Source organism: Fukomys damarensis, unplaced genomic scaffold (assembly GCF_012274545.1).
Source record: "Fukomys damarensis isolate Sample0158 unplaced genomic scaffold, DMR_v1.0_HiC HiC_scaffold_15, whole genome shotgun sequence".
In the NCBI taxonomy this organism is placed as follows: domain Eukaryota; kingdom Metazoa; phylum Chordata; class Mammalia; order Rodentia; family Bathyergidae; genus Fukomys; species Fukomys damarensis.
In genome coordinates, this window is record NW_022900927.1 from 28,392,946 (window position 1) to 28,411,777 (window position 18,832).

At 39.6% G+C, this 18,832-nt stretch overlaps 1 protein-coding gene across 1 annotated transcript in view; it reads right to left on the minus strand.

Annotated features, from left to right (window-relative positions):
* The window catches only part of Ppm1h (protein phosphatase, Mg2+/Mn2+ dependent 1H), a gene marked incomplete at its 5' end in the record, with an annotated part of 171,135 nt that overhangs the window by 122,577 nt on the left and 29,726 nt on the right, over positions 1 to 18,832 (minus strand). Inside the window, one exon of the mRNA XM_010644822.2 lies at positions 14,523 to 14,635. Coding sequence (XP_010643124.1) covers positions 14,523 to 14,635 — 113 coding nt within the window. The remainder of the gene's footprint in view (positions 1 to 14,522; positions 14,636 to 18,832) is intronic.

The following is an 18,832-nucleotide window of genomic DNA, read 5'->3' on the forward strand; positions in this document are numbered from 1 at the left end:
TATGTTTGGAAAAGCAAGGAACACATTTCAGTCTTTTAAGCAGACGCATGAGAGCTGTGACACGCAGAAGTGGCCTGACACAACAACATGTGTGCAAGGTGTTGGTCCCCAAGGAGAGAGGAGCCGGTCACCAACAAAACTTACAAACAACTCAGCCTGCTGGAAAGACAGCTCACAAGCTATATAATTAAGTACTCATCTTAGAAAACAGTATTAAGATGTTTGTTGGGATTTTTAGACATTTAATTCGATGTCTCTTATGAACAAAAGTAATACATGTTAAGGATGGCACTGAGCGAATAGTGCTAACAATTGCTTTTATCAACTCCACAAAAAACTCTAAGGGTTTGTTGATGGGGCGAAAAATGCTACTAATGATAATTACTACTACTGTAGTAATAAACACTATTGACTATTTACTGTAAGCCAGGAAATGTGCTTAGCGTTTTACACCTCTAAATCATTTAATCCTCCCATTACACTTCCTTTAGATAAGGTCTCCATTATCCTCATTCTACTAATAAGGAAGGTATAAAGAGGTTAAGTATTTTGTTTAAGGTCATACAGCACTCTGCTAAGTGGAGGAGGCCAGGATTTAAATCCAGCTTGCCCGTCTCTATTATCTATGCTGTTAACCACTGCATAACTGTGCTCTTATCTGTTTTGTATACTGGCCTTTGCTTTACAATTTTTCTTTACATAAAGAATCTGGGAAGTATGTAACAGAATCTGGCCATTTTTTGGATGACTCATTACCACTGAGAAATGCAACAGTCTAGTTGGAAAAAGACTATGTGTCCTTAAAATATTGGGGGCGATTATGACTTTCCAGCTCAAAATCACAAAGAACATGACTGACATGATTGAGAGAGGCAGGAGAATAAAAAAAAAAAAACGAACAGCTATACAAAAACTGACACACAAAAAAGAAGAAAAACAGGAGTGAAAAGCAAGTGGTGAGATAGAATGACGTGAAAACTGCTTACATCCAAATCTGCAGGCAGCCCTGGTGGCCCAGGACAGGAAAGTTTCCACTCTGCAATTCCAAAAGCCCCTTTATTGCTAGGGATGCCATTGAAAGAGAAAAGCAAGTGTTCAAGAGCTGGGGGGCCAAAAGGAGGCCAGCACAGAGGGTCACGGTAGGCTCTGGGACTAGCAGCCAGACTGTGGGCTTCTTGTACAGCTGAGTTCCCCAGAAGTGCTGACCTTGACTTCTTAGCTAAGTCTTGGAAAGAAAAAGGAAAAAAGAAAAGACAAAAAAAAAAAAAAAATCCTCAAAACAAAACCTAAGTGTTTTTCGAATGCCCAAAAGCCTGGAGGCTTTTAAAGGGCTTTGCTGAAAAAAGACTTGCTCTGTGTTACTTAGAGACAAACAGTGCATGCCAAAACACTAGGTAAAAAAAACATTCACTAAAGAGAGAATATTACAGGCTGCCCAGTGTATCCCAAAGCAAGTAAATTTTCACAGTAAACCTTGGGGACTCACACACACACTCGTGCATCCATGCAGGACCCTACGATATATGCCAATTTGAACTCAGAAAGCTGTCCACCAGTCTGATGAGAATACAATGCTAGGGTCTACTGCTAATATTTGGCAGCAATACTGGCTAAGATAAAGCACATTCCACACTACAGTCCTGAAAGAGCTGAGAACGCAATTTGAAAAGTTCATTACACACAATTTTACATTGACCAAAAAGCTCACATAGCCTTTTCATTTCTAAGCCATCTATTTTGTAATACAAAACTTATTTTATCTTACATTATATTTTACTATAAACTGAACAATATTAAAGTTGTAAACTTTATTATTTGTAGTAGTAACAGTAGTAATATATTGCTAATCACTATTAATACCTAAGATTTATCAAGTGCTTTCATACAACAGGAAGGTATTTGCATAAACATTTCAAGTACATCCAATTATCATGAAATGTTTAATGATTTATAGGAATTATACGTTTTATTTATTTTAAGTTCCCCCTCCTCCCACACTATGAAAGAAAAGGTTTTTATCTTCATTATTAATTGCCTCTAGTTCCCAGAACAGTGCCTGGCACACAACAGACATGCAAATATTTTTGGAATTCAATTAAGCTTATTATGCCTGCACGTCCTCTGGTACCACTCTCTTTACTTGGTCCATTTTACTCTCCTCAACTATAAAAGGACCATTTCTGGTTCAAAGCCTCTGCTACTTCATCTGCCAGAAGGCTGTCACCCAAGACATCTGCTAGGCTCATGCCTCATTCTCCTTCCAATCTTTATTCAATCATCCCCCCTGGGTGAAGCCTTCCTTCCCTGCACCATCTGAAGCTGCACTCCACCCTGACTTCTAAGTTGCTTGTCCTATTTTCTCTTTAGGAATCATCACCATTAAGCATAGCCAACATTTTCCTCCTGTGCCTTGCTGTTTATCATTCCAAACTAGTCTATAAGGGTTTTTGTTCATAGCTACATTCCCCATGCCTATGATAGTGCCTGGAATAAGACAAGCACACATTTGGTGAATGAATAAAGGAATGAATGGACCATGTACCATACTCTTGGGCAAGTGCTCCATCACTGAGTTAAACCCTTGGCTTACAAACGCAATTTGTTTGTAAGGGCTGGTTATAACTCAAGTTGGTCAAAGGAAGGCTCAGGCTCCTCTACAAGCTTCCAAGGTCTCTCTACTGTATACAGGCAGATCTCAGAGCCTTTAAAGAGATATTGGCCTAGGATTTCTCAACCTCATGCAGGAAAGGATGTTGTAATGTTCCTTCCAGAACTCTTTAAGGGTTAAATCTGTATCTGAGACCATCTGGAAACACAAGCAGCCAGGATTTGTGTAGTAACTCAAAACTGTGGTTGTAAGTTAAAACTAAAATTCCAGTAGTAATCCAAGTTGTTCATATGTCAAGTCAGTCATCGAGGGTCCACTGTACAAGTAAGGACAAAGTTGAAGGCTTAATGCAATGTTGTCCTGTTAACTTCGCAGAGCAAACTAATCATCTACACACTGTATAACAGTAAGGACAATTCAGTGAATATTAACACTTTGCCATGAAAAAAGAAAGACATTCATATATCACTTGCTACTGATGATTTCTGTAGTCATCAGCTTTTCCACTGGTAGATAAACTACCTGACATACACTACTAAATGAAGGGTAAGTTTAATTTGGCATTCTGGCTCCAAGGCAAGCACAGCACAGGCAGGAATGACATGGCAGAGCAATGCTTAGTTTAAGGTGGTCCAGAAGCAGACCAGAGAAGCAGTGCCAGAGAAGAAGGGGTCAGGATCAGATATAGACCCTAAAGCTACACCTCCATGACCTACAAAGATACTCCCGGAAGTATGCTTTATTAATTACTCGGATGGTTCCAAAGCCAATTAAATTGACAATCTAGCTTAACTGTCATATTCCACCCCTTATTAACATGATGCTCAAATATATCTTAAATATCTTAAACACTTTCCAAATAAACACAAAGAAATAATTCTGCCTAACATTATGTAACGATGCCACATATAACTGAAAACATATTAATGCCCTCCTCAAGTCACAGAAATGTTCAAAGGTCTAAATCAAAGTCTCCTCTGAGACTCAAGGCAAAGACTTAGGTGTGAATCTCTGTAAAATCCAAAAGGCAAGTTACATATTCCCCAGAAATAATGCCACAAGATAAACATTCCCATTCCAAAAGGGAAGAAGAGAAAACAGAAAAGAACAGGACAAAGCAAGACTTAAACCCAGAAGTGTACACATGAATTCAGGAGCTCTGGGTCTGGCATCTGTGGTTCCAAAGGGCTTGGGCAGTTCCACCCCTATGGTTTTGCTGCTTGCAGCCAACACAGACTCTCTCATGGGCTGGTTCTGCTTGCTGCCTGAAGCTTCCCCTAGCAGATGCCTCATATTCTGGATCTCCAACTTCGTAAAGTCACCACTGCCCCTTCAGCTATATTTCAATAGCTTTAGAGACACCCTGTCTCCCTCTGAGGGGCATACTGTCTGGCTTTCCAGACCTTCCTCTGAAATCTGTGTGGAAAACCCTCCAACCCTTATATTCTATGTGCTGGTAAAACTAGCATTAGGTGAATGATGCCAAGGTCACTGTAAGCAGTAGCTGGGCCCCTCTGGATCAGAGCAGTACAACCTCTGAGTACCTGGATAGCTGAGCACAGAGAAATGAATTCTGGGGAACAAAGTCTCTAGGCAGCCATTCAGCCCTTCTTGATTGGAGGCTTAGGGACTCTCTTCTCAAATGAAAGGATTACATCATTGTAACTTTGAGTCTGCAGTAGGTGGGGGGGGGCTTCCTGATTCCTAAAATAGATACCTTTATTCTTGTTCCTGTTCAAAGTAACCATTTTTTTTTTTCTTTTTAGGACCAGGGATTAAACTCAGGACCTTGCGCTTGTAAGGCAGAAAGTGGCACCAGTGAGCTAAATCCCCAGCCCTAACTGATGTATTTTTAATGGCATTGGTCTTTTCAGCAACAATATCTGCTTTGGCTTCAACATTATCAGTAGTTCTTTTTAGGCCAAAATTGAGTCATTTAAATACTTCAGCTCTGATTTCTGCTCTTGATTTTCATTATACATCTGCCTGAGAGTAACCAGAAATACCTGTCACAGTCTGAATATTAGGCTGCCTTGAAATTTTCTCCACCAGATCAATTAGTGTGCCATCTTTAAATTCAGCCTCACAAAAACTTTTAGGGCATGGGAAAAATGTAGACACATTCTCTGCCAGAATGTAAATACAGCAAAGAACATATATGGCCCCTAATCCAATTTTCAGTACAATCCTTGTTCCCAACTAAAACATCATGACCTTTACTGTCCACATTCCTATCTTTATTCTGGTCTTCCGAACTTCAACTGGAGTTACTATCAAGTTCTACTTATAAACGTCTAGACTTTCTCCAGCCCAATTCTCCAAACATTTTCAAACTCCTCCCTCAAACCAGTTGCAAAGGCCAGAACCACATGGTCAGGTACAGTCACAGCAACTACCTTACTTCTCTGATACCGATTTTTTGTGCTGGTCAATTTTCCCACTGTGGGATAAGATACCTGACACCCACAATTTAATGGAAGAGAGGTTTAATTTGGCTTATGACTTCAGAAAATTCAGTCTACGGTAAGCAGGCTACAAGCTAGGAACATCTAGGAAAAGGGCATGGTGGTGCAAAGCTACTTAGTTCATGGTGATCAGGAAGTTGAGCATGGAAACAGCACGAGAGAGGAAGGGGGCAGGGACCACATATTGTACCCAAGGTCATGCCTCCGTAGCCCACCCAGACAAACCCAGGAATGCACTTTACTGATCCACAGGGTGGCTCCCAAACCAATCAAGTTGACAATCTACCTAACCTGTCACAATGGCTCAATGAAGGCTACATTTTACAAAAATAAGTATGGTCTCATTAAAATGGGACCTCAAGTGACAACCATACTCAAGTGACATGTGCACTATTTACAATCAAGATGATATTGTGAAATAACAGAGCAAAGGGGTTTGTTGATGAATCCTATTACAATGGGATCAGACTTGTGAGGCAATCTAGTTGATGCAGTGTATTGGCACTGCTAGTTTGAAGGACAGCGCGAAATTACATGTGTGTTAGAGTTTTCCCCCTTTAATCCAATGCAGTCTCAGTTCACTGAAGTCCAGTGCTTTGTGTCCCTAAATACCTACATTTGGCCACGACACTGCATTATAAATGTATGCTTGCATGCCTGTCTCCTTGGGCCGTCAGTGTATAAAGACGGGACTGTGTTGGCCTTATTCACAGTAGTTTCCCAGGGCATTGCAGCAGATGTCCAACTGACAGCTGGCATGAAATATTTGTTGAATCTTGTCCCACCATGTCACTTTATTCAGCTTATATTTTATTTTCATGCTGGGGCTACAGGTAAATGCACAGTGAACTATGCAAATTTATCATAAACTTTAGATGGATTAAGGCATACATATAAATGATCTATTCTTAATAGGTATTTCAACTCTATTAAGGATATTACAAAAGGATATGAACTCAAATAAAAAACAAGAAAAAACTATTTTGAAAGTAGATAAGAAACTTAACTACTAAGCTGAACTCATACATTATTTAAAAATCTCTACAACATAATGATAACAATTTATTTTCAAGAATTAAAAGCTGTTAAAGCATTAATATAGTCATACCCTACCTAGTGAATATCATCTTCTTTAGCATGAAATGTGTTTTCTGTGAGGAACTTTTTAAAGACAAATATTTGGTATGCTGTTCACTTGGAGGCTTTTTCATTATTTACATGGGTTCTTTTCCAAGATGAAAGTGGATGAGATGACTCTTCACATTTTTTGACAATCTTAACCTGAATTCTCTACATCTCTGCTAAAACTAATGGTGACAAAACTAAAGTAACAAAAGAGGTAACAGATGGCTTTAGAAATGATAGTGACATCCATATGAATACGTTTTAAATTTATCAGAACAATAGGAAAACATGTATCAAACATGAATAAAGGTACAATTAATGAATAATTGAACCTCACATTAATTCTCTTCTTAATGTCCATTGGTGACCCAAACTGAGCAGCCACTGTGTGGCCCTGACCCATGCTAGGAGCTTGCTATGAATCTGTTCAGCTAACCCTCACTTGGGAAGTGAGCACTGTCATCATTCCTCTCCTTTTTATAGCTGACAAAACTGAGGTATTAAAAACATGAGACTAGCCCAGGGTCCCACACAATAAAAAGTGGCAGAGCCATGACTCAACTCAGGTAGCGTGAGTCCCTGCTCTTATTACTACCCTACTTTCTGTACTGTCACTGTCACCGTGGGCACCTGGACAGCAAACCTTATTGCTTTCTCCTTTATCTGACACACACTCAAAGATCTCTTTTACATCAACTGGAGTTACCTTTTTCACACAACTGAAAAACATTCTAGTTGGTCTGAGCTTCCCTGTTCCTTTAAAAATGGTTCCAAATCTCACTATGGAGAACAATTTCACTCTTCATTCATGCACATTAAATTCTGTCACCTAGAAAGGGCCTTCATGGGTCAAATGAAATAATAGTACCTCCCCCCAAAAGGCTTGGCATGAGAATTAATGAGGTTATTCATTAAAGCCCTTGAAACTGGAAAGAGTGCTTGAAACAAAGTAAGCCAATTAAAAAACAGTAGCTAGGTTTGACTTATATCTCAAACATCACAGCCATGATTGCATTGGTTTCTGGTGTCTACCTCACAATACTGACCACACTGAATTTACTATTTGTTTAAATACGTTTTTTTAAAAAAGTGAGCCATTGAAAAGCTATCTCTCCCATGCTGTTACATTATTTTTTCCTTTCAACAGGAGTTATACTTTATCTTCACTGTGATTAAGCTTCATCTGGTTAGGTTTAGTTTCCCTTCTCAAGCACTGAGGTCTTTTTGAATTTTGCTCGTTCATCTTGCTTGATTTCACATCATCTGGAAATTTGGTGCCATGGCTTGATGAAGAATGGAGTGGGCAAAGGGCAGATCTTTGGAGTTCTCCACTAGAAATCTCCCGCCTGACATTAACCCACTGTTCTACCCTAACCTTGCAACAAGGGATAGAAAAGGTCATGAGCCTGACAACAACTACATGCCAACATTTCTAAGTGCAAATACTACATTTCAAAAACAAACTCCAGGAGACTTCCCAGCTCAGCTTCCCAGTGGGTTAAGAGAAAAGGCAAGGCGTTAAAAGCACAATTTTAGGTGAAACTGGGGCCACAACTGTTCTTCCCCATTGGCCCACTAAGAGACATGGCATGTCTCACCCATGCCAGAAAAGGGAAGCATGGCCCAGTGTTAGGGGCAATGGGGGCCTCAGATCCACTGAGCAGCAAGTGCAGGCTGAGAGAGGAGCTGGACCATGCCAGAATTCTTACACTATCTCCCACTTTTCAGATGAACAAGACCCATGTTCTAAATTAGGCTGGCAAAAAAGAGATTCAGTCACAGAACGGAGGAAGGCAAGGCCCCTTGACCACAGCAGCAGCTTGTTGGAGTGGGAGAAGGAACAAGGGCTTTGGTAGCTCTCTTGCACGTACTGCCTGACTGCAGCATGGGTGGCTGAATCTGCCTCACGGTATTGGCGGAGTCTGATTCTTCAGCCTTTAGACCAGGAACAGCCATAATTTAAAAACTGAGGGTACAGTGGTACCTTCATGACTCTCTCAGATGCCCCAGGGAAGACTTTAGAAAAGTGATCCTTCAACCTGAGCATGGATTACAATTACCCAGAGGACTTACTACAACACAGATTTCTGTCTCCCCATACCGCTGTCACCACCTCCAAGTTTCTGATTTCATAGGTCTGGGACAGAGACATAGAATTTGCTTTTCTAAACAAGTCTCGGGGTGCTGTTGCTAATTTGAGGACACTTTTTTGAGGGCCATAAAATTAGAGTGATGGGGATCAGGGAGAGGTGAAAAAATATCCAAAGGGAGGAAATACGGGGTAGGGGTAGGGGGCTCTAGGTACTCTCTGTATAGTGACTGGCTTGACATTGAAGGTTGGGTTGGGGATTCAGCTCAGTGGTTCTGCTGCCTGCCTCACAAAGGGGCAAGGTCCTGAGTTTGACCCCTGGTAAGAAAAAAAAAAAAAAAATTGTTTAGAGCCGTGAACTAGTCTCTCTGTCTATTTCTGCATTTATCTGTGATCATTTGATAATACTATTTTCTCTCTGTGAATCCTTTCTCCAGGATATAGGCATAGCCAAGAGAATATGTAAAAGACACACAAAAAAGACCTGGAGGGAAGGGTGTGCAGAAAAGGTAGAAACCGTAACTCAACTTTCATAGTAGAGAATAGTGGTTAATCTTGGTTCTTCTGTATGCTATTTTTCAAAGAAAGTGAGAGATGTTAAAGAAAACGAGAAGTGCATTGAATTTAATGTAGTCAATGGAAGAAGATCAAACATATTCTGAACTTGGAGGAAGGCTACCATCAAAGAGGCAGCCAACTGGCTGGTGTAGGTAGGTAACCCACTTATAAGCGAGAGAGAAGCTTCGGGAAGATTCTGTACTGGTCACTGATGAAATTTGTGAACATGAAAAGGAATGAATAGTTCTTTACATTCCCATGGGATGGAGGCAGTTACATAATGTTTCATTATCCTTTTACATCAGCAAAGGGAGAAAAGCCTGAGAGAAGACACCACAGATGTGTAATTGGTTTTGAATTTGGAAATGTAAGTCTTGTTTAATACCCAACTGCTATCCTCAAGAAAATTCAGACTTGCCATAGGAATTCACCTCTGACCTAGTATAAAAAGCTTTCACTTAAATGTGGCAATTCCAGAAACTAAAATGAGTGAAAGAGAAATGAAAGAAATTCATCCTCGCTGGACTCTCAGGCTTCATTTAAACAATGCCGGGAATACTTGTAAAGAGCTAATTTATGAGCACATTTGACCTCCCCACCTTTTCTAGGAGGACTTTAAGCAGATGATAACGTTGTGTTCTCAGGAGTCTGTGGGCTCGTTTTGAAAAGGACTGTGACACACTTGCTTACAAATAAATCATAAACATAATAAAATAGAGCCTGACATCTTGGCAGTAACTATTTATAGAATACTAATCCAGGAGATGCTCGATCTATTTTCAATCAACTCATCAAAATGGCAACTACACTTAAAAGGGGCTCAAAACTTTGGGATACCTGGAAGGCCACAGAAGCCCTGATTTTGAGAAAATAACTTTTCTTCTATCACAAATGAATGAGCTGGATCACTCAGAGCTAATTAGCCTGACGACTGCAATGCATTTAAAATAACCTCTAAATGTACTCACTTACACCCATAATCCATTTTAGGTGAAATCTAAAATACCACTAACAAATAAGGCATGCTGTTATTTTACGTACAAATAAAAAGGAAGGAAAATGTTAATTAGAAATTCTTGCTTTGGCAATGTTAAAATGAGAAAAACAATAAGCCCTGTGAGTTCTGGCATGGATGGGAGATCCCAGGATAGGGTACAGACACGGAGGACAAGATGTTTTGACTGAGCCCTGGCCTGGATGGCAGTCTTGCTCCTTAGTACTGGGGACCACAGGCAAATCACTTCACCTTCAAATATTTTTTGTAAACTGTATTTATGTGATATTAACACTGCCTCCTTCTCACTATATTGAGAGAATTAAATACGATCTTCTGTTACAGTATTTACAATGTGCTTAGCACTTATTAGCTGTCTTACTGTTGCTGTTACTGTAATTCTGGCAAGGGGGAAATTAAGAATTTAACAAATCTTATATAATTTTCAGCTCATCTCACGTACCAAACTTTTAGACAGCATTTGAAATAAGTGGTAATAATGGCAGTGGTAATAATAGCTTTGCTTCCTCGGTGCCTTAGTTCTCTAGAAATAAAATGAAATCATTTGTTCATATGGAGTACAGTACCTTCTTCCTCAACTGAAGAACACACACAGCCCTACAGAGCTGATGACTCAAACACAACGGTGATAGTTTGCATACCGCTTTGCATGACATTTGCATGCTACTGGTTCATTTTTGCTGGAAGTGAAAATCCATCCACCATCTGCTTCTTTGTTAGTCCCTAAGAGCCCTAGGTGTTGAGTTGGCTGCCTTTGCCTTGAAAAAACAAAGCAACCTGTGAGTGTCATGCAGCTACTGCACGTGTCTTTTTGGCTGGTTAGCTTGGTTGACCAGAAAAAAGAAGTCTGTCCCCAGCTGCAGATCAGACCACTGAATGTCACACACGTCACTGAGGACCAACCTATATCGAGGATGGCCAGTGACTCAAACATTGGTGAGCCACAAACAGCATCAGCAATATTTCTTGAAGACAACTCTTGACTACACATATGCCTCATGGTCAATCAGATGAAACACAGCCAAGTGGCTTGGAGAATGTTATCGACTACCAGTGGCTTTTGCACCGAACCAGCACAAAGCTTCTCTCTCACTGAGCATAAATAATTATGGGGTAGGAAACACAGAACAAAGATTTATTTTCACTCTCAAAACTGTCAAGATTTAAAGTAAATGCATGACAGCTAAAAATCTAGCAATAAAAAAGAAACATTAGTACTTAATTAATCAGAGCCCTACTGCCAGAATCTCCTGTCAGCTCTAAACATTTGTTTAAACCGAGCTTTTGGATTACTGACTGCTTGTCCACAAGTGATAACAGGCATACATTTCATAGATAGGAAAAAGTTCACTTAGTTCTTCTTTCTTGGGAATAACTACACAGTTTTATAAACTCAAATACTGTGGTACCTCGGTTTACAAACTTATTTTTTTCCACTATTCTGGAAAAGATGGCTGTGCCCCTGTTCATGAAGGAAAGATGGCCACGGTACTGTCTGTCACCCAATGCAGAGTTCACAAAGGAAAGCAAAATTTTCCCAAAAGCTTCAGTTTGTGAACCAAGTTGTCCATACACAAAAGTGTTCATGAACTAAGGTACCACTGTACCTACACGATTAAGTGCATAACATTGCAATGATTCTATCATATAGTATCAACTATCCATTGATTATAAAACAACTGCAAATGGCAACCTGAAGATTTAAGTGTCCCACATAATCTTTTGGACAGAACATATAAATACCAATTCATATTATCCTTAGTTTTTTATATGATCTATATATGAATAGAAAACCCATCCAAATGGCTACAAAGTCCTGAATTTGTATCTGGATACTAGGACCTGAATACTACAAATACATTTAAACTTACTAGATTTTAGAGTTACTGTTTAACCAAAGGATAATTTTTATTTTGTGCCTTACAGCTTTATTAAAGGAAAATGCATTTGCTTTCAAAATTACTAGAAGACAGGAATGGTGGCACACACACATAATCCCAACACTAGAAAGGCTGAAGGGCAAGAGGATGACAAGTTTTATTCCTGCTTTGGCAATTTATGGGGCCCCTGTCTGAAAAATCAGTCTATCTATCTAGCAGTAAATTATTAGAAATTAATGTAGGCCTGAGGGTACTGCAGTAGTACAGCACTTGCCTAGCATGTGTGATGCCCTGAATATGATTTCTAGCACTGTAAAAGAAAGAAAAAAGGGAGGAAGGAAGGAAAAACATATTTTTATGGACATTTAGAAAAACAAGGAGTTCAGTTAAACTAAAATTTCAAAAATTAGCTCAAGTTATAAAAGAGATATATATATATATAAAGATCAACATTAATGGTATTACGTTACTTTCTCAAACATGTTTGTGTAAGATAATCTTCAGAATGCCAGAATTTTTAGAAGTTATCTAGTCCAGTAACACCATCTGTACAGATGAGGAAATCAAGGTCTGGAAATTGATGGGGTAGGGGTGGGGGTGGGGCAAAGAGCAAGAACCCAGAAGATGAGCATTTGACACTGGATGGAGGACTGGAGCTTCTGGGATGTAGATGTCCTGGCTAGGTAACTGGCTCTGTTAAGTGGCTTGGAACATTGAAGGAAAAACTATGTTTTAAATTAAGAAAAGACATTGTAGTAGTTGAGTCTTGAGGAAGGATAGATAATCTAACACCAAGATATTCTGGGCATAGAATTTGAGTTAACTTCTAAGTCTGAGGTCATCTGGTGAGAGGTTCCTCTCCTGGGGGTGAGGGACGAGCCTGCCAGTTGTACAAAGAGCAGACACAGTTACTTGCTTAGTCCCTACATGGGCTAGGAAAGCACCTCACTTTAAAGACCATAGGAGCAGGTGTGAATGTGACAGAAAAATCATCCTTCCAGTCTGTTCAATCAAAACAGAAAGGAATTACCTCAGATGCTCATCTGTCACCCAAAAAGCACCTGATCCAAAACTGAACAAAAGGCCAGTCTGCTTCTTGGTGTGTATTTAAAAAGCTGCCCATTCCTGCCTAGAAGGTGCTAAACTGTGGGGTAGGCAAGGAAGGAAAGGAGATGTGCTGGTTACAGTCCACTGACCCCATCATGAAGATGGAGTCTTGGTCTGTATCTGTACCCGGTGGGCTGAACTCAACGGACAACTCTCCCAGGGATCCCTGTCAGCCTGCTTCAAGCCAAGCTCAACCAAAAGGAAGCTCTGGCCTGAAATAGGCAGCTGAGAGGTGAAAAGAGAACAGAGTACTTCTTCACTCTCTCCTGTAACTCCTACCCAGTGACCTCTCATTAGTAGCTGCCATTCTCCTGAGACTCTGCCATGGCATTTCCTCCCTGGTCCCTGCAGGCCCAGGGTGGCCAACGCTTCCTGGAGGATTCTACTCTCCTGGCCAGTTCCTTTTTCCTTCTTCATTCACTGTTGATGCAGCTGGGTTGGAGCCTGCTCCTGCCAGCATCCTGAGTGAATACAGAGGATAGAGGCTAGGAGATAAATATAGCATTTTATGCATACTTCCATTTACTGTGCAAAATTTTACACTGAAATCCAAGACATGTTAAATATAAAATGGAAAATCCACATGTACTTTTGAAATAAATGGATCTTCTAAAACATTCATCTTTAAATCCCCAAAGCTGCTGCCTTTGATGTTCACTCCCTTTTGTCCTCTGGGGTCTTCAGTGGATGAGACTGAGAAAGGATACTTCACTAAGAAAAACAGAGACACTCAGGCCTTGGTCACTTGCTTTGTCAATGGAAGTAAGATTGGGGTGAATTTCTTGACTATCTCAAGGGCACTGATTTTCCAGGCTACAGAGACAGCCAGCAACAAGATAAACTGATAAGGAGAGAATCCCAAAACCATAGCCCTAATTGGAAAACTGCTCTTTCTCTGAGGCCATGATATTTGAAGTCCAGTACTTTTGTTGCTTTCAGAATACAGAGTTAAGTCTTCAGGAAAAGGCTATGGTATACAGTCAGCTATTTCATTACTAAAGAGGCAGAGAACAGTATAATACACCAGAACGTTTCCCATAAATTTTGTAATTTTGTAAGTGTTTAAAACATCAAAAGTGAAGAAGTATCATTATTTAAAATAAAATTAAAATACAAGTTTATCTTATTCCCTGGCATTGCTGGATAAAGCAAGGGTTAATCATGATCTCTCGGCCACAGCTCCCTTGAGTTGAACTCAGAAGAGGTGAGACTGCAGCTTCTAAGAGCTGACGCATAAAAGGAGAAACTTCCAGGCTCCTGGGAGGGGACACTGCAAAGTCACTGTGGGCAAGTGCAGCCAGCTGGCGAGTCCTGCCAGGCTCCTCTTCAAATGTCCACTGCATCCAAATCCTTTGCCTCCCCCATATTACTCTCACATATTCTGCCTTTGCTAAGTTTTCACTGAAAAACAGGTTCTGAAGCCAAAAATAAATAAATAAAATTGAATATCAGGGATTTAGAGCAACTACAGGTATACGTGTGAACTACTACTCTGAACAAGTCTGCCTTGACCAATCTGACTGTTCTTAAGTGCTTTTGCACTAGAACACAGAAGACTTGTATTTCTTAACAAATCTTAAGCAAAATTATTTCCAACCTTTTAATTTTAACGGAAAGATAAAAATTACCAGAAAGCGGTAGAAATAAGTAAGAACCAGACAACTAATTTGCTTACCTGCTGTCCCCAGCATTTGCCACATACAGCTTCCCCAAAAGGCACACCACAATGAGGGCTGTGCAGCCACCGGATATATTATATGAACTCCTCTCGCGTTCTATTTGTAGGTCCTGGAGAAGACAAGAAAGTTAGTGCTGGGTTGTGTAGGAACTTGTATCGAAGGCTCAGTCCTTGAACAAAGTCCTACAAATCTGGACACACTTCAAGAACAGACAGGAAAGTCCTCAGTACTTGTTCTCCTACCACCTAATGAGCATTTCTGAAGAGGACAATGCATAAAACTGCCCTGTAATAGACCATCTGCAGACCAGAGACGGGATTAAAGATTAAAGAAAAAAGGACAACAAACACAGACAAAAAACAAGAACAATAAAATGCAAATCACATTCAATAACTATCATAGTTCATAGAAAACAGTCTTTGTATAGACTGCCTGAGCTGCCTTGTGGAAAACAGAATAAAGAATCTGAGGATGCCAAGTACTTGGATCTGACCAATCTTTTAAACTCCAAAGCCTTGAATAAATAGTTTCTTTTATAGCTAGATAAAAGAGGCATCTTAAAGAACTGTATTCAACAGAGGCAGGAGTCGATCCATGACTTATAGATCAAACACCTAACTTCTGAACTCTGATCTGACTTTTCCTCTTCCAACAGCCACTAATTCATAATAATTGTGTTTTGGAATCTCACAAAGTAACACATTTATAATGATAACAGCCAATGTTCGTGGAACTTTTTCTCTACATTGAGCAGTGTGCTGGGCATTTTATTACAGAATCTCATTGCATGCTCGGGATTATCATTAACTTCACTGTTCAGATGCACAGAAGATGAGTAGATAGCCCTGACTTGATTAAAGACTGGACTGCAACCTGGTTTTTCTCCTCCAAAGACTGTTGTTAGCTGCCACCTAGTGAGGCATCCCCAAGAAAATCAGAAACAGACCCAACAGACTTATATTGACAGATGTTCACCAATAAGACAAGATGCCTTGGTGAAACTGTTAGCAACAGAAGCAAGAGTTCTGTGTGCTCAGAAAAGTATCTCAAAAAAGATGAGAAAGATATACTGAACATCAAAGCTAAAAGTTATCTAATCTTGTTGGGGCAATGGGAGGGAGAACACGGTTTGGTATCTGATGGTGCAGTTAGTGGATTAAGAGCTGGGCACTTTTTTGTGTTTTGGAATCTCACAAAGTAATAGCTTCTTCATCCAGACTCCTCACAGAATGGGGGGGCATGTTCCAGTAACCCAAGATTCTAACAGCAACTGCTATGAGGAAAGGGCCAAAGATATGAAGACAGACAAGTCACCAGTGGGAAACTACAAACAGAAGAGTCTCAATTGAGGAGACAGTAGAGGACTGGAGGTAGTACACTGGCTAAAGAGTAAGGAGAGAAAACACACAAAGACCAGACTAAGGAGAAACTAACATAGTGGGAGTGGACTGGGTAAAGGGAGGGAGGATCTGGGGAATCATGGGGAGGGAGTAAGGATGTATGTGTGTGGGGGATGTGGTAGCTCAAGGGCAAACAAAAAGGAACTTTAATAAGGGGGAAGACAGCAGCATCAGAGGTGCAAAAGGGTCAAGCATGAGGACAACGTTCACAGGACTACAGTAGATGTTTCACATTTACTTAGATGTTTTCACATTTACTTAGCTGGCTTTTCTTACAGAATCGTTGTATTATATTAGGCGGCATGTGCTGGGGATGTAACCAGCCCATGTACACTCTTCCCACATCCTGGACAGTTCACAACTAAGAGCAGTGACTTTTCTTGCTCCTTTAGACCCTCAACACCCACACTGGGCCAAGTAAATGGGAGTTTAAGAAATGTCCATTAAATAGACAAGAAACATACTAAAAAATTCTAGGGTTTCCCAAATACCTCACTACCACCTTCCTTTTGCTTTACTAGGAGAAGTGAAGTCCATAATCCACAAATGAAATGTTTACTGGACAAATGGCTCACCAACATAATGATGAAGGAGACCTTGCTTCAATTAAATGCAGTGAACAGACAAGAGTAAATGAATGGCTATCAGACCCTACACAGAGATGTTGGAGGTTGGAGGGTAAAGGGAAGGACGGGGGCTGAAAGTTGGGTGGTAAAAATTTCCTTGAGAAAATAAAAAAGATCAGAAAAAAATCAAGATATCAATATTTTGGTGTGTAAGCATTAAAATATAAAAAACAAAAAACAAAAATCCTACCCATAAACTCCACGGTGGGTAGATCTGTTAAAATTTTTTACTTACATAACTCAAAGCTGATATTATGGTACATGTAACTTTCATATATAATCAATGTATAAAATGGTATAACCAAGTCCACATACAAATTATGATTTTTAATAGACTGGAAGGAACTTCTCTAGGAATAAATTATCTTTTCACCATCAGGATCAATATTTGTTTGACTAGCTAAAGTCAATATGAAAGACAATTTTTATTAAAAATTCTTTGAGTACCCAAATGCTCGTCATATGCAGTATATGGACTAGAACGGGAATGATGTTGTAAGGGCTTGAGAGAATCATTAGTGCAATCCAAAAGGAGAAAAATTCTACAGTAGATGAAGGCCATGTAAAAATGCTGCTTGTGGCAAAGGATTCTCCTGAGGCCCAGGCAAACATATTATTTTGTATTGTAGGTAAAGGTATTATTAATCATGTTTTCTAACACAAGAAAATCTAATTTTATAAGCATTTAGTCATCAGGGAAAAAAGTCAAGGTAGAGTGTGGCGCACCAAAATATTCTGCTAGAGGATCGTGCATACTTGCTGCTCCTGTTCGGGGGAACATTCCAGTCAGTTTACTCAGTTAATCTCCCACAATTATATTAACAGTATGGGTCAATGTTTTTTTCTAATTGATTTCATTGTTCTGTCTCTTTTTTTCATTCCCACTGTAGCTCCCTCTGAGTGAGGAATGCTATATTAGCCATTACTTTCTCATAAAAAGTGGACTAAAGTGTAACTACTTTTTATCCAAGTAACTTGGCTAATATGTGCATGCCTCATCACCTCCTACATTCATGAGGGAATATACATGTGTGTACACACATGTACACATTAATTACACGCATACTCTGAAATCATGAGGATTTGAAAGATGTGTTTCTGCAGACTTCATCCCCTGAAGGATTCACTGACATTAAAAACATTCTTCTATTTCTTATAAAACTGTGTGCAACTAGAACAGATTCTAAAAATAATTGCTTCCCTCCTCTCCTCCCTAGAAGCCAAAATAGCACATTTATTTTTTCTACATACACCACCTACTCCTCTTTAAAAGATGTTTCACAAATTCTTAGTACTGAAAGGAACATTAAAAGGACCATCTGGGTGGTTCTTTTACTATTAGATTAAACATGATAAATGAAGTCAATAAAGATATATTTACCATTGGATTTACTGCCTTTTCCTTTAAGCCCTCAATCTTTCAAACTAGCTTAAGCTTTTTACACTCTAGGTAAAAAATAAAAATGCATACACATTTTTTAAAAACCCTTAAGTTTTGTGCATTTTTTTCACAAATCAGTGAAATCATGAAAACTGCCCACTGCTTTGTTAGGCAGCAACTTATTTGGAATATTTTCCTATTTTAGCTGTCAATGAACTTCAAGACATAAGTCTAGGATAATTTACTAGCAAAACACATCCATGTAGTATTGTTGCTTTCAAGTAAGGATCACTTAGAAGATTCAATTAACATAATTAATTTATTTGCTAAATCAAGGGTCCAGATACCTTTCATGAAAACATTCTACTTAATAGGTCTGAGTTACTGTATTCTGTGCCATGCCTGCTTAAATATTACATTTAAACTAGACCTTATCCCTAAATCAAAGAACAGATCCAATGTGTAAGATTTGAGATTTTATTTGCTCCTTTTTGTTGCAAGGGAAGGGTGAAAGCAGAGAAGGAATAGAGATATGTGTGAAATGAGACTGATTCAACTGGAAAGAATTGCAACAAAAAAAAATTATCCTGCCTAGAACGGTTGTAATTTGATCTGAACATCTCACACATGATGCAACTCCAGGGTCAGTCTTTGTTTCCTACCAATTTTCAGGTTGCAAAAAAAAAAAGCAACAGCAGTCAGCAGAAGTACAAAAGCGTCGGGTGGTTTCAACAGGACCTGGCAGCTCCCCATAGCCGTGTTAAAATACGGTTCTGAGCACATCCCTAATAATGTCAGTCACAAATAATAAGATTCTGCATGGTTTTAGTATCCGGGTCTCATCCTGGTTTATTCTGAGAACAAGGCCATCTGCCAGCCAGGCAATGAGAAGCGGGGGG